Genomic DNA, 24,187 nt, shown 5'->3' with positions numbered 1-24,187 from the left:
GCATTGGGGCATTGGTCGAGTAGCCGTAGCTTCCGAGTTGCTCTCTCTTTTTATCCTACGCAGCTCCTAAGAAGCTGATCGAGCCCTCGTCGAACTCACCTTATCTGTCGTATTTCCGACCAACAAAATTGGCAATTTTTCACTGACCCGAGATATCGGCAGATAGCTATTCAATTTTTCGAGCGGACTCGAAGCGCGGAAGGGCAGGTGGAGATGCCATAAACCTACGCGCATTCCTGTTTACATCGACTGCCCTGCCCGACCCTTGCATGTTTTGTTGATGCACGAGGAAATCGTCTTCCACTGGTGGGGCCGATTCTCCCCAGTACTGTCCTCCACTGCCACTCAAGTATATCGGAAGACGCCCAGTTTCTATACACACCTTAGAGCAACTCTCTTTCGGCTATCACTCCACACATCCGTTGCTTGTCTGTGAATATAACTCCCCAGAAGCCTTAAGGGGGTTCAGGCGTATCGAGTCTAGTGGACATTTTTATCAGCAATCACCGAAATCGCTCAACCAGGCGCATGAACTCAGCATGTCGTCGCATGCAAGCGATATCTCACAGGCTTGAGTTCATAATCACTAACGAAAGACACTTTGTTGATCAAACGTTAATTAGGACTCCAGTGGGACAAAATGACCATTGTGTGCTCATCCTCGTTTGAGTGTTTTCATGGGTCAGGAAGCCGACACCTCAGTTATAGATTAGGAATTTCTGACCTGCGGACGTCGCAGTAATGCTTACCCTCCTCGAAGAGCTCAAACTGTGACCAAACTTAATGAAGGTGACTTAGGAAACCACAGCGCAAGATAGTCATGATGATGATGCGGTGTTTGTCCCGAGGAAAGTGGCCAGCGGTCGCAGTTGTCCAGGAGTCTCCTCAACAGTTCCCACATATAACAGATTCCGAAGATGGTCTGAAATGTTTTGATAGCAGGAGTTAGCACCGAGACTCGCCAGCGAAATCAGAAGAGAATCAAAGCACGTGACCACGTTTGTGTTGCGTGAATTTTTGTACGAGTGCGTGCTTTTGTAGTTCTTCGTACTGAAACAAAAAACGACCATACAATTCACGAAATACGTATTGTTACAGTGGAAACAAAAGACAGGCACAAAACTTTACAGAGTATCCGACAGGCGCTTTACGGCAATTGAGGTCTGCGGTGACCTTTTCCATTTATTTCTCATACCTTTCAGTGTTATAAACGGTGCAGCATGCTTTCAAAGGTATAGTAACAATGTCATTGGGTCGTAAAGCTTGAAATACGTACGATTTCATAGACAATGTGTATCTTTGACAATACCCAAACGGAAGAGGATCTCAATCTCCAATCGTTTTAAGAGCTACAAAGAAGTATGAAATTGCACTCAGAACACTCCTTGCTCCAAAACCTATCTTTCCATAGGTTATGGGGTCGACAAGGGGGTGATAAGGCCTGACCATGAACGCATGAAAACTACCCATCAATTTCCTCTTCCGTGTACCACTGCGGAGATGCAAATACATCATCCGCATGTTCACATATCATGCCCACTTGGTATCTTCGTTCTGTCTTAGGGAAAAAGTTTCGGACGTGTGCCATGCCAGCCCTCCGGAATTTCGGGCGCTTACTTGATGCGGCTTTGCCAAACAGGTTTCGGCGAATACTGCGTCACGATTGGCTAGTGTGCTCAGGCTTCTGATCAATTAGAGTTCGCCTGGATGCTGGAGCAGCGAGCGTCCCGAACTTTTGGTCAATCATCTGCGCGATAGGCTTCTCGGCCGTAGCAGCATCTAACTGCGGGTGTTAAGTGGTGGAGTTCCGCCTAACTCTGTNGTCACATTTGGCTGCCTGTGTCTGCAGCTGTAACACGAAATCACGGACCGACTGAGAATGAGAGCGGATTAACATATTGAACCTAGCTCTTTCGGCTGCTACGAAGTTAATCGATTTGAAGTGTTGAAGAACTTTTTTCTTCAATGCAGTGTAAGAAATATCGATTAGAGATTCAGGATATACTAAATTTTTGATCAACGTATACGCATTTTTGCCAACGAAATGTAGGAAATATGCAGTGAGTTTCTTATCATCCATATCGGATTTTGTGAGACACCATATGTCGAATCGTTCCAAATAATCCTCCACGTCACGCGCAGTTGAATTAACATCTAATGGTTCCACTTCGGCAGGCATGATGAATCGTTACAATCGCGACGCCAAAATGTGAGAATTAAGTTTCGTACGTATATCGGTACAACCCGACAAACTAGAAATCCAGAATTCAGCGAAGCGTAACAACCAGCACTATGCATTCGAATTGGCGAATATGTACAGCATATGGAATATTAAAACAAGAGAATAATGAATAGAGCAACGAATAGAGTATCAGTCATGTTCATCACACTGGCGCACTCGCTACCTTATGGGTTCGTCACATGGTCTAATGATTTAATTTTTTCGTGCCAGGTGGTGTGACCCTCGATTAGAAGTCGAAGCGAGACGTGTTTCAGCATTACTGTCGCGATGTTCCGAGCAGACTGGAACAGCGCTCTGATGACATCAATAGTCAAACACAGATTTTGTTTCCAGGTTGTAGCCTGCAGCCTCCTGACTCATACAATAGCATGGAGCACCTGCAGCATTTGCAAACTCAACCCTTGACTGATTAGCTGCTGTCGTGTCTACGCCATAAAAAAACAAAAATAAATCGTTCAGCCGTAACACCCTTCCGGTGCCTAGTTGCTGTGCCGCACAAAAGAAACACGAAGGCTGGAATGCTGCAAAGTTTCCCAAGCCTAGGTAGGGGAAGTCGAGAGGCAGAGGTCGGGTTCGACCCACGGACCTTCCGGTCAATAAATTCGCGCTCTAACCAGTTGAGCCACCTCACCATAGGTGATGCAGGCTGACATTCTCGGCCTGCGTGGAGCTACCGTCTTTAGGTAGACCGGTAGATGTGATACAGCTAACCAGGTGGACAAATGCGTATACTATCTCACTCGGCTCATCCAAGTACATAAGGTTCGGGTTTGACCCTACCCACTGGTCTTAATGTGCTGCCTGTTGTAATACGAAGCAGACCGATTTCGAAGTACAATACCACCTGTTTATAGTGGAGTATTCATGTATTTTACCCTTGATCAAACATATGCTTTGCGAAGACAATAGAGCGGACCAGTAATGGTCGGATCAGCGCATGTTAAGAGCCTTGAACTATCCAGACCCTGATTAGTCCCTGGATTGCGCAATTGAATTGATTATGATCCAGGTCGGGGACTCGGTATTCCGTCTATTCAAATTCCCTAAAAAATCATTCGGCACCGTTCCTATGCCTAACTGCCATGCCACCATGAGGAATCCTGAGGGCTGGGACACTGCCTAGTTGCCCTGGCCTAGACGGAGGAAGTCCAGAGGCAGAGGTTGGGTTTGAACCACAGACCTTCCGGTCGGTAAATTCGCGCCCTAACCACCGAGCCATTTCGTCCCCCTGACATCGGAGTTTCCAACCGATGACGTGACCGACATTATCTAGTGCCTACAATAACCGGCATCACGTTACATGACCATAAGATACCTTACATCTCGACAGATACTTCCATTTGTACACGGATCTGGTTTTGAGAAAAGACAACTGAATCCGGCTGAATTTCTCGTTTGTGGTGGTCTGCTTCAACTGAATGTGTTGTACCAGACCACATCATGTTTCACTTGCTGCAATGTTCGGGATACTTCAATACGTTTTTTTGAAATACATAACACACTACCAACTGAGACATGAGGTGGCCTGGTGCAGCACATTCATTTGAAGTGGACCATCACAAACGAGATTGAGTTGAATTCATTCAACTCTTGTCAAAACTGAACGCGTGTGCAAATAACACTATTTGTCCAAATCTGTCAAATTAGGGTTCCAGGAAAACATAAGGTTGACGAAGACTTGGGAACTGTGCCTAATTGATGAGCCCTAAGAGGGGCGAAACCGGTTGTGGGCTGTCGAAGAATTTTCAGCATCCTCATGAGTAGTGTGTTACATCTAGGCAACATCTAATTGCGATTCTTTACATGTGTCTATCTTCAAATGTTTGCATACCATCTACTAGATGTCCGCTTCGTTATCTCTGATTTAGTTATCCGATGACCGGAAAACGGACAGTGCATGTTTTCGTTTTGGGTGACCTAGCTCGGTCACCCCGTATTGCTACTCACGCTCGTTATTTGGCCGACGAGGGCTGGTCTGTGACAATTTCGGGATTTTCGCCTTCTGGCGACTTTTCGATGGCGAAGCGACCATTGCGAGTATTACCTATTCCACCATCTCCAAACTTTCGTAAATTCTTGTATCCTCCAATGTTGGCATTGATTCTTAAAGTAAGCATTTGTGCGTCTTCTTTCTAATTGTGCAAGCTTCTAGTCACCAGTGTAATTCTCCTGTGGCACTTGCTACGCTACTGCCGAAGTAAGGTCCTTCTGCTACAGAACCCTCCTGCTGTGCCTACGTTTTTACTGCTTTGGTTGTTTTGCCGACTGTCTGGGAAGAAACTAATAGTTGACTGGCATAATTATGGCTACACATTGTTGGAACTCAACACTGGAGGTAAACGTGTTTCTTCAAGGTATTTTTTCATTATTGTCATTTTCACCGCTTCATGAAGGTTATATCGGTGGTTGGAGTTGGATTTTGCCGGGCGTTTTCTCAAGACTGGTGATGTTGCAACGTCCCATTTCGCGCACCTTTGTGTATCACGTGCACTACAGAAGCATCTGAAAGCCAATGGCATTCTCGCTTCAGTAGTCTATGACCGTCCTCCGGACGAATTCAAACCAACGTCTGCTGATTCTGCGCACAGACTTTTATCCAGGTGAGCAAACTGCTACAGACCGACTAATTAAACTTCAATACAAAATCACTCACTGGTTGGTGTGTTCTTATTCGCACGAACGGAATATCAGTAGATGTCGCGATGTGGCAGTCGGAAATTTTGATATGTTGGCATTGGAAGACTGGTTTCACTGACTTGGTGTTCCTCAACTTAGTAACTACCTGAGTAAAAAATTACTGACAACTCTGAACATCCCTGTAGGCTTAGTGGTTGTCAGGTATTTTCCTTGCCCCACTACTTTGTAGTCACTCTTTGGTTGTTCGAGTTTTTCAGCCTGGTTTTATGATTGGTTTTCAAAGAGAATAGTTTCAACTTGAACTTGACGAAATGCTTTGGAAATAGTTGGTGGCCACACTCTTCGGTTGTCACTAAAGTTGGACTTTTGGTTGCTGTGGTCAGTCCTGACCCGATTACCGTTTATGCTTCGCTCCTTACACGCTCATGGCGGGAGTTTACTCTGTTGCCGCAGGGAACCTTGTTTCAGTGACCGTGAATCTTTTGTGCATGGTAGGTAATTTCATCAATTTCAATGAAGCCAGATATAATTTGTTAGTATAGCCTTACTTCATAGTTTCTCTCGAGTTGCAATTGACTGACTGATGAACGATTCGACGGAATATACTAATAGCCGGTTGTCTCATTGTAGCTGTTTCACAATCTTCGGTGGTTTACTGTTATGGGTGAAGCTCTAATCAGTCGCATTTTTGGGATTAAAAACGCCGCGCCCCCGCTCGTTTTTCCAACCAAGGAATAATACATGAGTCGACCCAAAGCTGTCATCTTGTCGTGGTGGTCGGGCTTCTGTGCTGCAATGATCCTGCGGGCTATACTAGCTGGAACTCAGTTCCTAAAGGTTCAACCATGCCAGGAAGGCCAACGGAAAGCAGCCCGACGAAGAACGGCGAGTCTCCATACTGAGAGTAATCATATTACGAGGCAGTCCGGGGGTAAAGTCGTACTGTTCTTTGCGATATGGGTATGAAGGCAGTAAGGCGTTTCCTTTAGGCGACCAGCATGTCCATACTTATGAAAGAAGCGATGCTGCCTCCCCCCGAGGAAGGACGGGTTAGAAAAGGTTGGCCTCAAAGACCGCACACTGATCGCCCAACGATTGACCGTGACCGACGTTGCATTATTCAATGAGGTCCACATTTCACTCTTCGGGTATCCGGTGATCCTGACGCAATGGCTCGTGGCATCTGCGGTGTGGAACTTGCACTCAGCCTCAACGCTGAAAGCGCCTTACTGGACTGGATCCCAGTAAACAGTCGTCTTTGCGCTATGCGATTCTCTGGTTGAACTGAGATCAATTCAGTTCGATGCGGTAAGCTGTGTTTGTTTGTCGTATCAACGTACGCCCCAACAGATTGCAATTTTGAGACAGAAGGACATTTTTCATCGATGTCTGTCGCGACTGTTTCGATCGACAGAAAGGACGGATATTGTATCTTGGCAGGCGATCTGAATGCCAAAGTTGGCCGGCTAAGTCCAGAAGGGACACAGTTAGGTGGTCGATTTGGAGTTGATGCTGAGGGTACGAATAATGGAGAGCGGCTGCTTCAGTTGTGTGCAGATCATCTTCTGTTCCTGTCCACTGCGAACTTCCAACACAGACGCACACACCGAGTTACTTGGAGTCCACCTACCACAAGACAGTGGTGGACTCAGTTGGACTATGTGGCCATCATTTACCGATAGAGAGCCTCAGTTAAGGATTGTCGTTTCTTCTGGGGGTACGCAACTTGGCTCTGATCACGCCATCGTGCGGGCCCGCTTAGCACTTCGCTTTCCGCCAGCTAACCTCAAAACATTCATGGACTCAATTATGCCGTGTTGCTATCAGTTGCCGATGGAGAGCCTCAGTTAAGGATTGTCACTCCTTCCGGGGTGCGCAACTTGACTCTGATCACGCCATCGTGCGGCGCCGCTTAACACCTCACTTTCCGCTAGCACTGCGCGTGCCGAAAAAGAGCAGCTCCGTTCATCAACTTTGAAAAGTTTCAGTAGCTGAATAGTATGGAGCTAGTCTGGCTCCTCGAAACGCACAGTCATGTGGACGAAGAAGATTGCTTGGAGGATGAATGAAGGCGAGTGAAAGAAGCAATGCTCTCAGTTTTCAGAACTGTTTGTCCAGCCCATCTGACTTGACTCAAAAAGCACTGGATATTGTCGAGATCAGCAGACCTTATTGTTGCCAGAACCGCCATACCAGTAGCTAGCGAATATGATGGTGCACGCAAATCCCTCAAACACCGGATAATCAGGAGCCTAAAGAATGGCAGGGAACGCTGGTAGATTTCAAAGACCTAGGAGATGGAGAAGGCTTTCGCTGCGCCCTGTTTCAACTGATTAGATCAACCGGTCAAAAGAAGGCAGGTGTCTGAAACAATATGCGAAAAAGACGGAAGGGCGATTGACTCCCTCAACCACTGTCTTGAGCGGTGTGCTGAGCACTTCGAAGAACAGTTCAACTGGTGTCCTTCAACACAGCCACTGGAAGGACCAAGTGGGTTCGAATGAAATATGGACACTGACCCACCATCAGCAACCGAAATCTACCCTGAGGTTTCAGTCCTGAAGCGCGACAAGGCACCTGACCCAGATGGTCTAGACTCCGTGCTCTTCGAAGAAGGTGGCGAGGTCCTGGCGAACAGTCTGACAGCCATACTGCAGAACCTTTGGAACGAAAGCAGAATACTAGCCGAATGGACCTCCTCGACTGTCATCCCAGTTTTCAAAAAGGGGGCGATAACATCATGTGAAAACCATCGTGGTATCAGCCTGGTATCCGTGGCATCTAGTGTGCTCTCTGGCATTATTTTGCGCAGTTGATGCATTATCGGGAGAAACAGATTCGTAAGAGTCAAGCTGGGTTTCGCCCTGGTCGAGGGTGCATCGGCCATATCTTTACCCTGAGACAAATCCTTGAACAGCACCACTCCTTCAGACGTCTCACGTTGAACGCTTTTGTGGACCTGAAAGCTGCTTTTGATACTGTCGATCCTCAACAGCTTTGGCAGTGTCTGGCGGTCAAAGGTTTCTCTTCCAAATTTCAATCCCCCATGGGGGCACTGTATGCGAACTCCTGTGGGCTCATACAAGTATACGGGAAGCTCTCGCCTGAGATCACCATGTGCAGTAGTGTAATGCAGGACTTTCCTCTTTCCCCTTTCATCTTCAGCGTTGTTATCGACATGAGGCTTGAAAATTTCTTTCCCGCCTCACAGACATTGAGTATGCAGGCGATGTCGCTCTCCTTGGTTCAGATCTATCCCAAACACAAACGATTTTAAATTACCTAAATAACTCTGCCGCACGGTTTGGCATGCGCTTCACATTTGCAACGTGTGAAGTGCTGCTACAGGACTGGGTGGGATCAAACCCACACCTTATGCTTGCAGGCTAGCCAATCGAGGTTTTTACCTGGGCATTTGTATAGGTTCCGGTGTACTGGCCCCAGATGAGATTATTTCTCGAATCGGAAAGGCCACGACAGTTTTTGCTGACCTCTGGTACCTATGGCGCCGACGCGACGTGAGGAGTTAACACTAAGGTGGTGCGATCCATACTGATTTATGGATCGGAAACGTGGACGTACGGAAAATGTCAGTTTTTGGCCATCGGTATCCCCGAAGCATTGGTCAGTTCTCGTGAAGACATCGGATTAGAAACACCCAGGTACGCCAGATGGTCCTAGTAAGAAGGAACTCTCCCGCGGTAGATGAAATACTCACGCCTCATAGGTTAAGCTAGTTGGGAGATGTATTCCACATACCAGAAGACCGTCTGTCCCAACCCTGTCCTGAGTGGAAGCGACCGAGAGGTGGACAGTATATGACCTGGCAACGAGTTACGAAAATACTAACCGGTAACCTTAGTTGGGTCAGCAATTGTCGCCTCCATGGATGGGGACCCCGGGACTCAAATCACCAATTGTTAATGACATTGGCAGAAATGACCTAATCGCGCAGCCAGTGGTGCTCATGCATCAAAGCTATCGCCTTCAATTCGTAGCAATCGAATTTTCGAAGAAAGTGAACATGACTCCCCTCCAAGACTTGGCTGTATGTCCAACACCCGTTCTCGTGATCGAAACTATAGCATTTGGAACCGATGTGCCTATGGTACATGGTTAATTGAATTGATTAATTTAACTGGTTCTCCAAACAGTGCAGATACTTCAGGACCTATACATTCATTCGTGTGTTACGATTCCTATCAGTCCTCACATGAAGGCATATACAGCTACACGTGAAAAAGTAAAGGTGAAGTTTTAAGACGTCCCTTCAAAGCGTTTTGATGCGTGTTCCAGTAGCGTTCCGCGCCTGCAGTAGCCGTCGTTGTGCAGTGCAAAAAGCTCTTTCAGTTGTAGCACTCTTTCGGAATCTTCACTTATCCCGGATCTAGGGAGATCGAGGCACTGCTTTACTGGACTGGGTTTTACTGATACGGGAAAAATCAAAATTCCTTGCCAGCTTCAGATAAAAGTATGAAGATTTTGTCTCATCAGTGAATCCAATTCATGCTGAAAAGCTCAGAAGCCTTGCACAGCGCTTTCATCCGTTTTGGGAACCACCAACCCTGTGCATTTCACGAAACTCCGTTGGGTTCAAAATCCGCGACTTTTCGGCTAGTAGATAAACATAACTATTCGACCGCGAGTGGTCAATCAGCAGTGTGGCTAATTCGCTCTGAGAGGACGATCTGCATCTCACTGTGTCTACCAAGTCGGTGGGATTTGCCAGAACTTTGGTGTGGGTTGGTCAGTTAGACAGTGTTGAAGAGTTTATACCTTTAATGTGCCTATTTTACACGCGGCGCTGTATAATTACCGACTCCAGAATGAGGCAAGGCTCCAAAATCCGGATTCAACTTGGAAACAACCTCCCGGAACCAATCAATCGTAAGTGTTAGTCATCCACACTAACCAGCGAACAGGAACTTCAGGCTGACTTAAAGCTTGTGATCAGGGGATCCGAGAATAGCAAACAGGATCCCCCGGGGAGAGTTTGTGTGGACCACATCTTCACACTGTCACGTGCTATATCAACGATGTGCATATAGGTGCCCTGCAATCTTAGTGTTCCTTGATTTCAAGATTTCTGTCGACCGTTTGGTTCTTCTAAATCGTTCAGCTGTAACACCATTCCGGTGCCTAGCTACCATGCCAACCGGAGGAAGCTCGAGGGCTGGGATACTGCCAGGCTGCCCAAGCCTAAACAGGGGAAGTCGAGTGGCGGAGGTCGGATTCGAACCACGGACCTTCCGGTCAGTAAATTCGCGCTCTAACCACTTGGACCATCTCGCTCCTTGGTTCTTCTAAACACCTGTGCAACAGGATACGCCGCAAAACCTTGTGAATTTCATATATTGTCATCATTCACGCGAGAGTGTATGAGGGGCTCTCCAAGAGCTTTTCTGAAAGCAATGGTGTTTCACAAGAATACCCAGTCTCTACATTTCTGTTTACTTTCATTGTTGATGAGATAGTGAGGCGAAAAACCACGATGTTAAGATCTTTCGGGGGGAGAGCGCTGTCGATTTAGAGTATGCAGACAACATTTTCATGATTTTCGAAAGATATCAGAAAGCGGGAGCATTACTTGAAAAGCTGACCAAGGTCATCCAATTCTTCGGTACGTGCTTCAAGCCCACAAAGTGCTGCAGAACGTACAATCTTTGAACACGCCTCTCAGAATTCAAGGACTGACACTTGATGTTGTATCTCAGAAGTTGCACTAACTGTCGATCCTCAACAGCTTTGGCAGTGTCTGGCGGTCAAAGGTTTCTCTTCCAAATTTCAATCCCCTATGGGGGCACTGTATGCGAACTCCTGTGGGCTCATACAAGTATACGGGAAGCTCTCGCCTGAGATCACCATGTGCAGTAGTGTAATGCAGGACTTTCCTCTTTCCCCTTTCATCTTCAGCGTTGTTATCGACATGAGGCTTGAAATTTCTTTGCCCGCCTCACAGACATTGAGTATGCAGGCGATGTCGCTCTCCTTGGTTCAGATCTATCCCAAATGCAAACGATTTTAAATACCCTAAATAACTCTGCCGTACGGTTTGGCATGCGCTTCACATTTGCAACGTGTGAAGTGCTGCTACAGGACTGGGTGGGATCAAACCCACACCTTATGCTTACAGGCTAGCCAATCGAGGTGTTTACCTGGGTATAGGTTCCGGTGGACTGGCTCCAGATGAGATTATTTCTCGAATCGGAAAGGCCACGACAGTTTTTGCTGACCTCCGGCACCTATGGCGCCGACGCGACGTGAGGAGTTAACACTAAGGTGGTGCGACCCATACTGATTTATGGATCGGAAACGTGGACGTACGGAAAATGTCAGTTTTTGGCCATCGGTATCCCCGAAGCATTGGTCAGTTCTCGTGAAGACATCGGATTAGAAACACCCAGGTACGCCAGATGGTCCTAGTAAGAAGGAACTCTCCCGCGATAGATGAAATACTCACGCCTCATAGGTTAAGCTAGTTGGGAGATGTATTCCACATACCAGAAGACCGTCTGTCCCAACCCTGTGCTGAGTGGAAGCGACCGAGAGGTGGACAGTATATGACCTGGCAACGAGTTACGAAAATACTAACCGGTAACCTTAGTTGGGTCAGCAATTGTCGCCTCCATGGATGGGGACCCCGGGACTCAAATCACCAATTGTTAATGACATTGGCAGAAATGACCTAATCGCGCAGCCAGTGGTGCTCATGCATCAAAGCTATCGCCTTCAATTCGTAGCAATCGAATTTTCGAAGAAAGTGAACATGACTCCCCTCCAAGACTTGGCCGTATGTCCAACACCCGTTCTCGTGACCGAAACTATAGCATCTGGAACCGATGTGCCTATGGTACGTGGTTTATGACTGTTAATTGAATTGATTAATTTAACTAGTTCTCCAAACAGTGCAGGTACTTGAGGACCTATACATTCATTCGTGTGTTGCGATGTATGTCCAACACCCGTTCTCGTGATCGAAACTATAGCATTTGGAACCGATGTGCCTATGGTACATGGTTAATTGAATTGATTAATTTAACTGGTTCTCCAAACAGTGCAGATACTTCAGGACCTATACATTCATTCGTGTGTTACGATTCCTATCAGTCCTCACATGAAGGCCTATACAGCTACACGTGAAAAAGTAGAGGTGAAGTTTTACGACGTCCTTTCAAAGCGTTTTGATGCGTGTTCCAGTAGCGTTCCACGCCTGCAATAGCCGTCGTTGTGCAGTGCAAAAAGCTCTTTCAGCTGTAGCACTCTTTCGGAATCTTCACTTATCCCGGATCTAGGGAGATCGAGGCACTGCTTTACTGGACTGGGTTTTACTGATACAGGAAAAATCAAAATTCCTTGCCAGCTTCAGATAAAAGTATGAAGATTTTGTCTCATCAGTGAATCCAATTCATGCTGAAAAGCTCAGAAGCCTTGCACAGCGCTTTCATCCGTTTTGGGAACCACCAACCCTGCGCATTTCACGAAACTCCATGGGGTTTAAAATCCGTGACTTTTTGGCTAGTAGATAAACATAACTATTCGACCGCGAGTGGTCAATCAACAGTGTGGCTAATTCGCTCTGAGAGGACGATCTGCATCTCACTGTGTCTACTAAGTCGGTGGGATTTGCCGGAACTTTGGTGTGGGTTGGTCAGTAAGACAGTGTTGAAGAGTTTGTACCTTTACTGTGCCTATTTTACACGCGGCGCTGTATAATTACCGACTCCAGAATGAGGCAAGGCTCCAAAATCCGGATTCAACTTGGAAACAACCTCCCGGAACCAATCAATCGTACGTTTTAGTCATCCACACCAACCAGCGAACAGAAACTTCAGGCTGACTTAAAGCTTGTGATCAGGGGATCCGAGAATAGCAAACAGGATCCTCCGGGGAGAGTTTGTGTGAACCACATCTTCACATCTGCTATGTCAACGATGTGCATATAGGTGCCCTGCAATCTTAGTGTTCCTTGATTTCAAGATTTCTGTCGACCGTTTGGTTCTTCTAAATCGTTCAGCTGTAACACCATTCCGGTGCCTAGCTACCATGCCAACCGGAGGAAGCTCGAGGGCTGGGATACTGCCAGGTTGCCCAAGCCTAAACAGGGGAAGTCGAGTGGCGGAGGTCGGATTCGAACCACGGACCTTCCGGTCAGTAAATTCGCGCTCTAACCACTTGGACCATCTCGCTCCTTGGTTCTTTTAAACACCTGTGCAACAGGATACGCCGCAAAGCCTTGTGAATATCATGTATTGTCATCATTCACGCGAGAGTGTATGAGGGGCTCTCCAAAAGCTTTTCTGAAGGCAATGATGTTTCACAAGAATACCCAGTCTCTACATTTCTGTTTACTTTCATTGTTGATGAGATAGTGAGGCGAAAAACCACGATGTTAAGATCTTTCGGGGGGAGAGCGCTGTCGATTTAGAGTATGCAGACAACATTTTCATGATTTTCGAAAGATATCAGAAAGCGGGAGCATTACTTGAAAAGCTGACCAAGGTCATCCAATTCTTCGGTACGTGCTTCAAGCCCACAAAGTGCTGCAGGACGTACAATCTTTGAACACGCCTCTCAGAATTCAAGGACTGACACTTGATGTTGTATCTCAGAAGTTGCACTAACTCCGATCATAGTCTGGCAGATGGAGTGAACGCACGAATCTCGAAGGCCAGAATTGTTTGTTAGTTTGCACCAACTTTAGCATCAGAAAGGCATGTTACTGGGTCTCGAAGGACGCATATGTCAAACTACAGTGTGGACTTTGTGTGTGGCTGCGAGACTTGACCAGTTCGGGCAGAGAATCTAAAACATCTTTGGGTACTTAGCCACTGATTTCTCAAACGTATAGTTAGAATCGATGGGAACCAGCAAGTCCGTGGTCATGAGACGGGGGTTCGGGAAGCGGAGGTTACTTCCCTCGAGGAGTGAATCCAGCATTGTTGGTTAAGGTGGTTGGACAATGTGCAATGCATGCCTGGTTACTGCCTGCCGAAACGAGCGCTGTTCTCCGGGCCAGATTCGGAGTGGTGCAAACCTACGAGTGAACCGAATTTGACATGGAAGAAGGAAATGAAGGATGTTAAGAAAAGTTTGGATGCCATTGGTGCTGCTCGTCTCTCAGGATTAGGTCTTCGTTACCCTCCCTGTGCTTGGCTGAAAACTTCATATGACATGGTAGTTAAGCGGTGTCAGTGGCTTCATGCTATCAGCTTCCAACGAGATTGCCTGATTGAGTGTTAGAGGTGTAGGCAACTCGGATGTTTGTGGTAGGGTAGCCCTAGTTTGCTCTCTGTGTTCCATTTATTCCTTTCTATTTTAAAGCTTTACTCAAATACATTGACTTGTGTGCGGCAGTGAAACACCAGTGTTCGCATCTGGTGTTCGGGTATTTATCCACTGATTTCTCAAACGTATAGTTAGAATCAATGGGAACCAGCAAGTCCGCAATGAGGTGGTCATGAGACGGGGGTTCGGGAAGCAGAGGTTACTTCTCTCGAGGAGTGAATCCGGCATTGTTGGCTAAGGTGGTTGGATAATGTGCAATGCATGCCTGGTTACTGTCTGCCGAGACGAGCGCTGTTCTCCGGGCCAGATTCGGAGTGGTGCAAACCTACGAGTGAACCGAATTTGACATGGAAGAAGGAAATGAAGGATGTTACGAAAAGTTGGGATGCCATTGGTGCTGCTCGTCTCTCAGGATTAGGTCTTCGTTACCCTCCCTGTGCTTGGCTAAAAACTTCATATAACATGGTAGTTAAGCGGTGTCAGTGGCTTCATGCTATCAGCTTCCAACCAGATTGCCTGATTGAGTGTTAGAGGTGTAGGCAACGCGGATGTTTGTGGTAGGGTAGCCCTAGTTTGCTCTCTGTGTTCCATTTCTTTCTTTCTATTATAAAGCTTTACTCAAATACATTGACGTGTGTGCGGCAGTGAAACACCAGTGTTCGCATCTGGTGTTGCTGTTAGTGGTGATGATTATGATGATTGGACGTATGTACGGGTTTTCAACGCAGATAAATGTGTGAACATTTTGAGATAGGAAGAACAGAGTCGTGATCAAATAGACCATCACGGCTTCGTGAAATGGGACGGCATATGCCAGTAGTTCTTTGTTCGCACGTAGTGATGAACGGTACCTGGAGGTCAAGTTGCGGAATGGGGAGAAGTGCCTTGAAAGTTGTTCATCTGGGACACCCGTAATTGGGTGGAAAAAGTCTTCAAGGAAGATCTGTGGCGAACATGACAGAGTTTTCTGTAGACACCTGAGAGGATATGCTGGACGCCTATTTTGTACGATTTGTTTGTGAGTGTTGGGAACGAGATGTTGACTGTGAAGGTGTGAATTTGGGATCAGATGAGTGTCAGCCAATGACTATAGTTATATCATTTCACAAAGTCCGTGTTATTTTAGACCTGATGGTGTATGGAGGGAGTATGTAGTAACAACTTCTTCATTTATATTTTTCTGCTGCGTTCACGAAGTCTGGAAGAGGTGCTCAGGTACTATTCTAAGATCAGTTTGACGTTACAGAGGGGTAAGTGTTTTCTGTTTCCAGGGACAGATATATGCATGTGGAAAGATGCATGTTTAGAGATCTGATCCACAGATGTGAAAGTGATGAGGTAGCATATGCCTAAGTCCTAAACGCACGTAGGGTGGAGATAAGGTGTTGGCGGAGGCACTTGGTTACATGTCGATAGATCGTGCCCAAACATTTTTAGGAGACAAACATCTCAACAATGTGACTAGCAGCCGAGCACAGTTTCACCAGAGACGATACGAGAAATATACCAGAGGAGTGAATTTGGATGGAATGCGTTGACTGTCTCAATGTCACCAGCAAATAAGAAAGGTGAATAAGCGGGATATTTTTGGAAACGTCATTAATGTGAATTGATGTGCCCCGGATAATGACACCGGTGGCAGGCTTGGAACCCAAGAAATTGTCAGTCACTTAGTCAGAACCAGAATAAAAGACTTTCGGGTAAACTAGTTGCACGCACTTTCTGAATTGAACGTTGGAATGAGGTATGTGATTTGTTGGCGTCTGCAGCTGAGGAAACCGCGTTGGAGGTTTAGCTGTGGGTGTTTGCGAGACCTACCCCTATGGAAGCAGTATTGGTCTGTGCCGGTTTGAGCACTGGCTAGAGAAGAAACGGCAGCTTATTGCACCTGACTTTCAAGTACCTTGGAAATTTCGTGTGGTTGATAGGCCGGTGTGAGGAATATCGAGTGTGTTCTGTAAGTGAGAGATACTGGATCCTAATAAGTCTAAACCTATTGACTTCTGATGGTGCCAGGAGTATATGATCTGCCGTTCTGCAGACATGCTGTGGATGTTTTGGTTCGGTGCGTCAACTAAGACGGTTTTTGTCTCCTTTTCATCTCAGGGTTGTCCACAATCGTGTATTATTTACCTGCACACAGAATGCATGGCTGAGTCTAAAGCGCTTTTCGGCATGTGAAAACCTCTGGTTGTCATCCCATACATCACATGACTCATGAGGCTTCGTTTCCGCCAACTGGTGGTGGTCACTTGTCTTCGTCTCAATACCTTCGCTTCATTTGGTGGGCGGACTTTCTTCTACCTTTATTCACGCTACTCGTGAGTAGCGTAGAACCCAAGTCATTACTGGCTTCACGCTTTGCTTGGTTAAACATTCACAGGCCCCTATATGCAGCCGATAGTATGCACACGTTTCATTGTCATTCGAATAAGTCGTCATATGCACCTGCTAATTTCATTCGTCGTTCTGGCATTTGGGACGAATTTCACTTCATTAATAGCCGTGTTTGAGCATTGAAGTGAAGCATTTACTGTGCAAGTCTATTTTTCGCTCACCTAAGTGCAGAGTTGGGACAATTCAGTAGTACAGAAGGGTGTGATAGTCCTGACGAAAAAACGTAACTGTGTCGGTTTTGCTGAATGAGGGTTACAAAACAAGATACATCATTCGTCAGGAAAATGAAAGAAAGATGGCTTGGTGACGCCGTAAATCGTGTTTCCATATTAAAGCTAACCCTTTCATTGCACCACCCTCTCCCCATTTTTCCATAAGACTCGAACGATTCAACACCTAAGAACTAGCCAAACCATCGGCTCAGTTACCTTGCTTTCCATTCCTCATTTTCCATATCCTTGTTTAATGAATTCATAACCACAACCAATATACATTTGATGCACAGTTTATAACTGTCAAGTTTATACACAGCAAAGTGACAAGCGTTGTGTTCCGTAAGTGAAAGATACTGGATCCTAATAAGTCTAAACCTATTGACTTCTGATGGTGCCAGGAGTATATGATCTGCCGTTCTGCAGACATGCTGCGGATGTTTTGGTTCGGTGCGTCAACTAAGACGGTTTTTGTCTCCTTTTCATCTCAGGGTTGTCCACAATCGTGTATTATTTACCTGCACACAGAATGCATGGCTGAGTCTAAAGCGCTTTTCGGCATGTGAAAACCTCTGGTTGTCATCCCATACATCACATGACTCATGAGGCTTCGTTTCCGCCAACTGGTGGTGGTGACTCCGATTGAAAGAATGAGGCTTCGTTTCCGCCAACTGGTGGTGGTCACTTGTCTTCGTCTCAATACCTTCGCTTCATTTGGTGGGCGGACTTTCTTCTACCTTTATTCACGCTACTCGTGAGTAGCGTAGAACCCAAGTCATTACTGGCTTCACGCTTTGCTTGATCAAACATTCACAGGCCCCTATATGCAGCCGATAGTATGCACACGTTTCATTGTCATTCGAATAAGTCGTCATATGCACCTGCTAATTTCATTCGTCGTTCTGGCATTTGGGACGAATTTCACTTCATTAATAGCCGTGTTTGAGCATTGAAGTGAAGCATTTACTGTGCAAGTCTATTTTTCGCTCACCTAAGTGCAGAGTTGGGACAATTCAGTGGTGCAGAAGGGTGTGATAGTCCTGACGAAAAAACGTAACTGTGTCGGTTTTGCTGAATGAGGGTTACAAAACAAGATACATCATTCGTCAGGAAAATGAAAGAAAGATGGCTTGGTGACGCCGTAAATCGTGTTTCCATAGTAAAGCTAACCCTTTCATTGTACCACCCTCTCCCCATCTTTCCATAAGACTCGAACGATTCAGCACCAAAGAACTAGCCAAACCATCGGCTCGGTTATCTTGCTTTCCACTCCTCATTTTCCATATCCTTGGTTAATGAATTCATAACCACAACCAATATACATTTGATGCACAGTTTATAACTGTCAAGTTTATACATAGCAAAGTGACAAGCGTATGCCGGTACTTTCCCTGTTGAACTCTTATTAACCGTAGTGTCTCGTGGTGCCTTAGAACCTTTAACTTATTTGCGCACGTGATGTCCATCTTTTACACATTCAATCATCGAAGTTCTAACCCAATAACCCCTCCTTTTCTCATTGATAGAGATAGCTTACCTCGTGAAGATATTTCCCTTGCCTCCGAAACACTACCGATGTGGTTTGCAAACCATTTACATCGTTATCAGAAGAGTCGCTCAGTGCAGGGAAATTTTTATACCCCCGGGGATTGGGTTAACTAGGATTCTATCCTGCAAGGCCCATCAACCAATGTTGAAAACCAGAGCGGATCTACACCGGTTTTTCCTGTTTGTTGAGAAACGCCAAACGTGCGTATCCGACTTGTCTATAGAGGAGTATTTTCTCGTGATATCGGGACGGTTGTCAACTATCTTGCTTATGTTGTTATCAAGCTATTCACTGCAAAAATCTTCCATCTCAGTAATCCGACCGTATGGTAGAGATTTCCTCCTGGAACACATGATGATAGGGTTATTTCTTCTATTCAGCCACTTGTTGTTTTCACTGCGTGAGACCATTTCCACGGATGGGCAGATGCGCTTTTTATTCAGTGCCATTTCCAAAGTGTTTTCTATGAACGATTGACAGATCGCCACGGACGAGGTTATGGTTTCGGAATAATAAGTTTTGACCAGTAAGCGTGGAGTAGCTTATACTCTATTTATGGATGCAGTTGTTTAGAAACTATTTCATGTGTATCAGGGCTGGGCTCAAGAAGAGTTGTGTTTTTATTGTTTCCAAAGATTTGCTGGGTTTTTGCGGCGAGTATATTGTTGTTTATGGATGGATCTTTCGAAAAAAACAGTAGTTCCATCGGGAACACCGACAGTTACGGATCTGTTATTGGTTCCACGTGTTTAGACCGCCAAAGCAGCAAATTTATGGTTGATCTTCACATCGATGCCTATTTTGATCAGGCGATTAGAGCATGAGCTTTCGTTTCCTACGGGTCTTTCAGTTCGAATATTGACTCTCGGAAAATCACTTGAGATTTATTCTAACTCGATTGCGCGCGTTGCTTTGAGATTATCCATCCGGCTTCACAAACCTGACATTAGTTTGCAAAACCAATTCGCACGGACACTAAAGTTCAACCGGCGGGCAAAGTCGCTAATCAAGGCAGAGCCCCGGTCATGTGAGGATTGACACTGACCCTTTCTTTGATTTTTGAATAGTGAATATTGCACAACTCTTTGTGAACTTTTATGTTCTAGTTTCCCAAACGAGCTCACTTGCTTACTATGTTCATATACGTTGTATTGCGAAATTCCTGAGTTTCCTACGCAGAAAACAGCACTTGTTTACTATCTTATTTTGATAACATCCCCATGTATTTTTAAGCGTCCACAATGATATGGTTGATACTGACTCTGACCTCGAACCAAGCTCTCATCCATCCCAGGTGAATAGGTGGTTCAAAATCATTCGTAAGTCTTGAGATGAATTTGCACTTGTTGGCAAAATACGTAGCTTCATGGTCATGAAGTTACTATCGTCAGATCCCGCGTACTCTGCTGGAGCCAAGGGATACTTTCCAACTAAAATAATGAGATAGTTGTCATAATGCTAAAATTTCTTACATCTTTTACACGGGGAAGGGTGTTCGCAGAAACTACCAAGTGCATATTCTTAAAGCAACTCAAATCTACTGTGGCACGGTTAACCACATGGGCTACTTTTTTAGTGGATGTTTTATGGTACATGGTGGTCAGTCCAACCGCGGTTGATAGTCTATTTTCTGATTCTCACAATCTTAGAAGATTCGAAGCATGATTATGCGCTCAGCTGCTCTCTTTCTCTGGTCTTCCTAAGGTTGTCTTCGGAGTATCCACAACTTGGTGATCCAGAAGGATCGCTGCGTCGTACAAGGTTAACCGAGATTACAGCACTTCCTGCTACTCTTGGTGGTAGCACTCCTCAGTGGCGTCCGGATCGACCCGCTTTTGTTGTGAGTAGCTGCAGTTGGACTCCGGATGATGATTTCAGTCTCGTTGTGGATGCCCTCGATTGTTATGACAAAAGCGCAGCTCTACCGCACTCTTTTCTGCCAAACATTCTGTTTGCAGTAACTGGTGAGTTCTGTTTGAATCAGGCGGAGTTCTCTCGAAGCTATTAGTACACTTCCGTGCAAACCCACATCTCTCCTTGACGATACGGGAATCTAGTTTTTATTTCACTCAGGTTATATCAATAGTTCCCCGAAAATTTTCAGGCCAAGTGAAATAGTGCTTTGAAATGCAGCTCTGTTATTTGAGCTTTCTGGGGCGTTCAGATTTTCTTGGGGGACTTATCTCATCAGCGTTTGGACGGGAATTGTTCCCTAACACACACTAGACACAGCTAGGCACCACGTTTTGGCCCAGTGAATTTAAGCTGCGTACATTTTGAGGCACAGCCAAGAAAACTTCCTGTTAGAGAATTGGGAATTCTCTTTCTGACGCGTCACCCAACAGTTTGTTGGTCGTGGCTGCAACGACACCCCATCTTTCGCTCGTAAGGCCAAAACAACTTTTAGACATCATTCGCCGGTTCTACAGTACACCTATATTTCTCCCACCGATGATATACACCCTTTCTACCTGCCAAAAAAACGCGCTGTTTCACAGTTAATTGAGAAGAACCGGATATCAGTTTGTCTACTCGGATTCAGACCGCTCTGATGGAAGAAGGATTCGTAATCACCTATAATTAGTCAGTCGCCAGTGATTGCGTTTGTCAGAAATAACGTCTATGTGTTTGACCCCTTATCTGTTTGGCGGTTTCAACGCCCTCTGGAACGGACACCCACATAAGTCAGTCTTCAAGTCCTGGTTTTGTCTCTTATGTAGTACCAATCAGCATAGCAACGAGGAGTGCGGTAAAAACTCACCTCGTAGTTGGCAGTACACGGTACTATCCTCAAATATGTCAATCTTAAGCTTGCTTAATCCGCAATTCCTGAAGTGCAGTAGTCACATTCTCCCGATGGTGCCGCGTTTCTGCAGAGACATACTTTTATTTTTGATACACCTTGATTGATGAATAATTCTTTGAGGCTACACTGTTTTTTTCATCTTGTTCCATCTGGACTTTAAATATAACGGTTTTGTTTCAACCGACTTTTATTTACTCAGTAACTCTTAAATTAGATTTTTTATCATTGGATTTGTTATGTTTTTTTCCTGTAACGACTGTAGAAAACCTAGTCCACTTCTCAACAATTTAGAATTAATAAGCGACACGCTTTCCATATCTTATTCGAACTTTGGACGGTCAGGTGATTGCTGCCAGCACTTGTCGGTCTGCAGTGCATGGCTGTGTTCACCTTGCGTTTGTCTTGTTTCTCAGCTCTCTGTTGTGTGAAGTGTTTACGCAAATGGTTCTGAATGAGAATTTCAGCTCCTATTCGATCGAGATGCCACGTGCTTCTTGAAACGAAACAGTCAGTGCGTCGGGATGAACCTACTCCATATCCACACTGACGCAAATAGTTCTGAATGGGAATTTCAACTCCGATTCGATCGAGATGCCACATGCTTCTCGAAACGAAACAGTCAGTGTGTCGGGATGAACCTACTCCATATCCACACTGTTCTGTTGTTCAAACGGGCCTAAGATAGTCTTTGATGTGCACCAGCTCGAAATATTACTTACAAGCTGCGTCTCTGTTACTGGTTCGATAATTCGCACATGATTTCCTTGATCGCAAACCTTTGCTTACCAGTGCCTGTCAATTTTCTAGCTCGGATCCAACCCTGGTTTTCGTTCATTCTTGTCTGGGCTTGGGTACTCTGCTATATTTCTGAGTTCTCGTGCTTCCTTCGAAATGCACAGTGGCTATGCACCGAAATGATGCCACGGTTGAACCCGTCATGATTGTTCATTACGGTTCATTGAGCGTCCAGTTCATTTCTTCCTCTCGCAACTCTAAACTCCAGTATTAAATTGGTACAAATTTCAGTACATATCTTGGAAAAGTTGCTTACTGGCTGCCAGTATTCTCTCATAGTAACATGAGTGTTTTAAAATGATATCGTTACTCGCATACCATTGACTGATGGTCATAACAGTTCTTGTCTTTTTGCTGCTATGGTTACTTTAAAAGGCTACTTTAAAAAGATTTCTATGTGACACACTAGTTCGTACGGTCGAACTTTCCCCGCAACTGTCAGGGGCTGACATCCCTATACGAACTCTTTTCTGTAACCACTATTTCACAATAGTGTGCTTCTCAAAGGTCATCAATCTGCTACCCCGTTTCAGAAAGCGATCTTTCACCTACTTTCTCACAGCCCACTTTGATGGTGACTGTAGTAATTCTAGAAAACTATAATCATTTACATGACTTGCAGCTTATGGTCGTTTTTGTGCTAGAACGAGAAGCAGTTAGCTGCGCAACGCATCGTGATACTTAATTGGTTCGTCCGCATTGACACTAGTGCAGCGCCGGGTGCACACCAATGGCCGTTGAACGTCGTGGGGTTATCACTGTCGTTACCACTAGTGGTAGCATGACAGTCGCCGTCATCGCCATTACCGTTGTCACCACTCATCATCATCGAAAGTGACACCGCCGCCTCACTGGCATCCGCGGTAACGTTCGTTACTGCGTGACTCATTTAATAACTGTAGTTCTCGGGCGTTTGATTTCACTACTTCGTCGAAAAATATGTGACTCATCTGTCCTCCCCATGTTTAACGTGTCTTCACTTGGCACCGTCCGGTTCCAGTCTTTGAAAACATTTGGTCTCCGAAAACGTAGGCAAGTATTTGTTGTTCATCCGCCCGTGAGTGCATCTAAACTTATAGCTGCTTATTATCAAAGTTCTGTAGGCTTATGCTGGATGTTTAATGCCCAAATCATGTTACGTGCCTAATATTGATAGTTTGAAAAAAATCACTTCTTTATTTCCAGAACTGCTGCTATCCAAGCCTCTGTCCTCCAGGAGTCATACAACAGAGCTTCTGTATGGAACACTATTTAAACGTCTGAGATGTGCTTCCATACTTTCGTACTCTCAGAGGCATTCTTGATCAGTTCGTTGCGGTGTGGTTTGCAAAAATGTTTACTACTTAGCGAAATACACTCGACGAATTTTCAGAAGCCTTATGAGTAGTGCATTACGAATGGTTACCACTTTTTTCCTGTAGCCCCTCTACCTGACCGTTCGTTCCCTATCGTTTTCTTAAAAGTCAGACACCCAATATAGGGTTGCATGGTACTTATATGTGGTAGAATATGCAGAGTAATCACTGCGCTTGGTTTGGCCTCCCGTGCACTTCATTTCATAGCTTGCACTGTTTGGAATCAGTTGTTGTGGCATTTGGTGTGGACCTGTAGGTATGTTTGAGACTTTCTTAAACCAGCCGTTCTTCGTAACCTGTGTGCCATGAGAATTGCATACATTCTGCTCATTGATCCGTTTTCGATCTGCTGGATTCGTTAGTCTGTCGACGAATATTCGTTTTCACAGCGACTTGGAGCTAGGCGTATAATTCCTGCACCTTGTTCATTGATTCGAAGATAATATACTTCAGTTTAACTGGTTTGGCGTCTTCCTGATTAAAATAGCCGTTGGGTTGCCATAACATTTCTCATTGAAATGAGAATAGTGAGGCGCACAACAAATAGTACACACGATAATTTTAATGAGCCTTTTACTTTAAAAAGCACGATGTTGACGTTGGACCAACCCACCAGGTCGAACCCCCCACTTAGGGAAATCTATACCAATTGTCAACGGAAATTATAACCATTTATACAATGCCAAAATAACTATCGCGTGATGACTTTAGCTGATGAATTTCCGCCGTTCCATCTTATATTTCACACCCTGTGTATTATCCAGAGTGGGTGCCCCCCCCCCAGTTTCGTCCAAATATATCGAAACACTATATATATATATATATATATATATATATATATATATAGTGTTTCGATATATTTGGACGAAACTGGGGGGGGGGCACCCACTCTGGATAATACACAGGGTG

At 45.4% G+C, this 24,187-nt stretch overlaps 1 protein-coding gene across 1 annotated transcript in view; it reads left to right on the top strand.

The window, feature by feature from the left end:
* Nucleotides 1–4,111: 4,111 nt before the first annotated feature.
* Nucleotides 4,112–24,187, top strand: part of T265_13012 (hypothetical protein) — a gene marked incomplete at both ends in the record, with an annotated part of 35,567 nt that continues 15,491 nt past the window's right edge. The window contains 3 exons of the mRNA XM_009166746.1: nt 4,112–4,351; nt 4,739–4,842; nt 20,027–20,286. Coding sequence (XP_009165010.1) covers nt 4,118–4,351; nt 4,739–4,842; nt 20,027–20,286 — 598 coding nt within the window. The remainder of the gene's footprint in view (nt 4,352–4,738; nt 4,843–20,026; nt 20,287–24,187) is intronic.

This window comes from Opisthorchis viverrini, assembly GCF_000715545.1.
Source record: "Opisthorchis viverrini unplaced genomic scaffold opera_v5_30, whole genome shotgun sequence".
Lineage (NCBI taxonomy): Eukaryota > Metazoa > Platyhelminthes > Trematoda > Opisthorchiida > Opisthorchiidae > Opisthorchis > Opisthorchis viverrini.
Note: the sequence above shows the minus strand (reverse complement) of the source record. Positions and strands in the feature narration are given on the sequence as shown.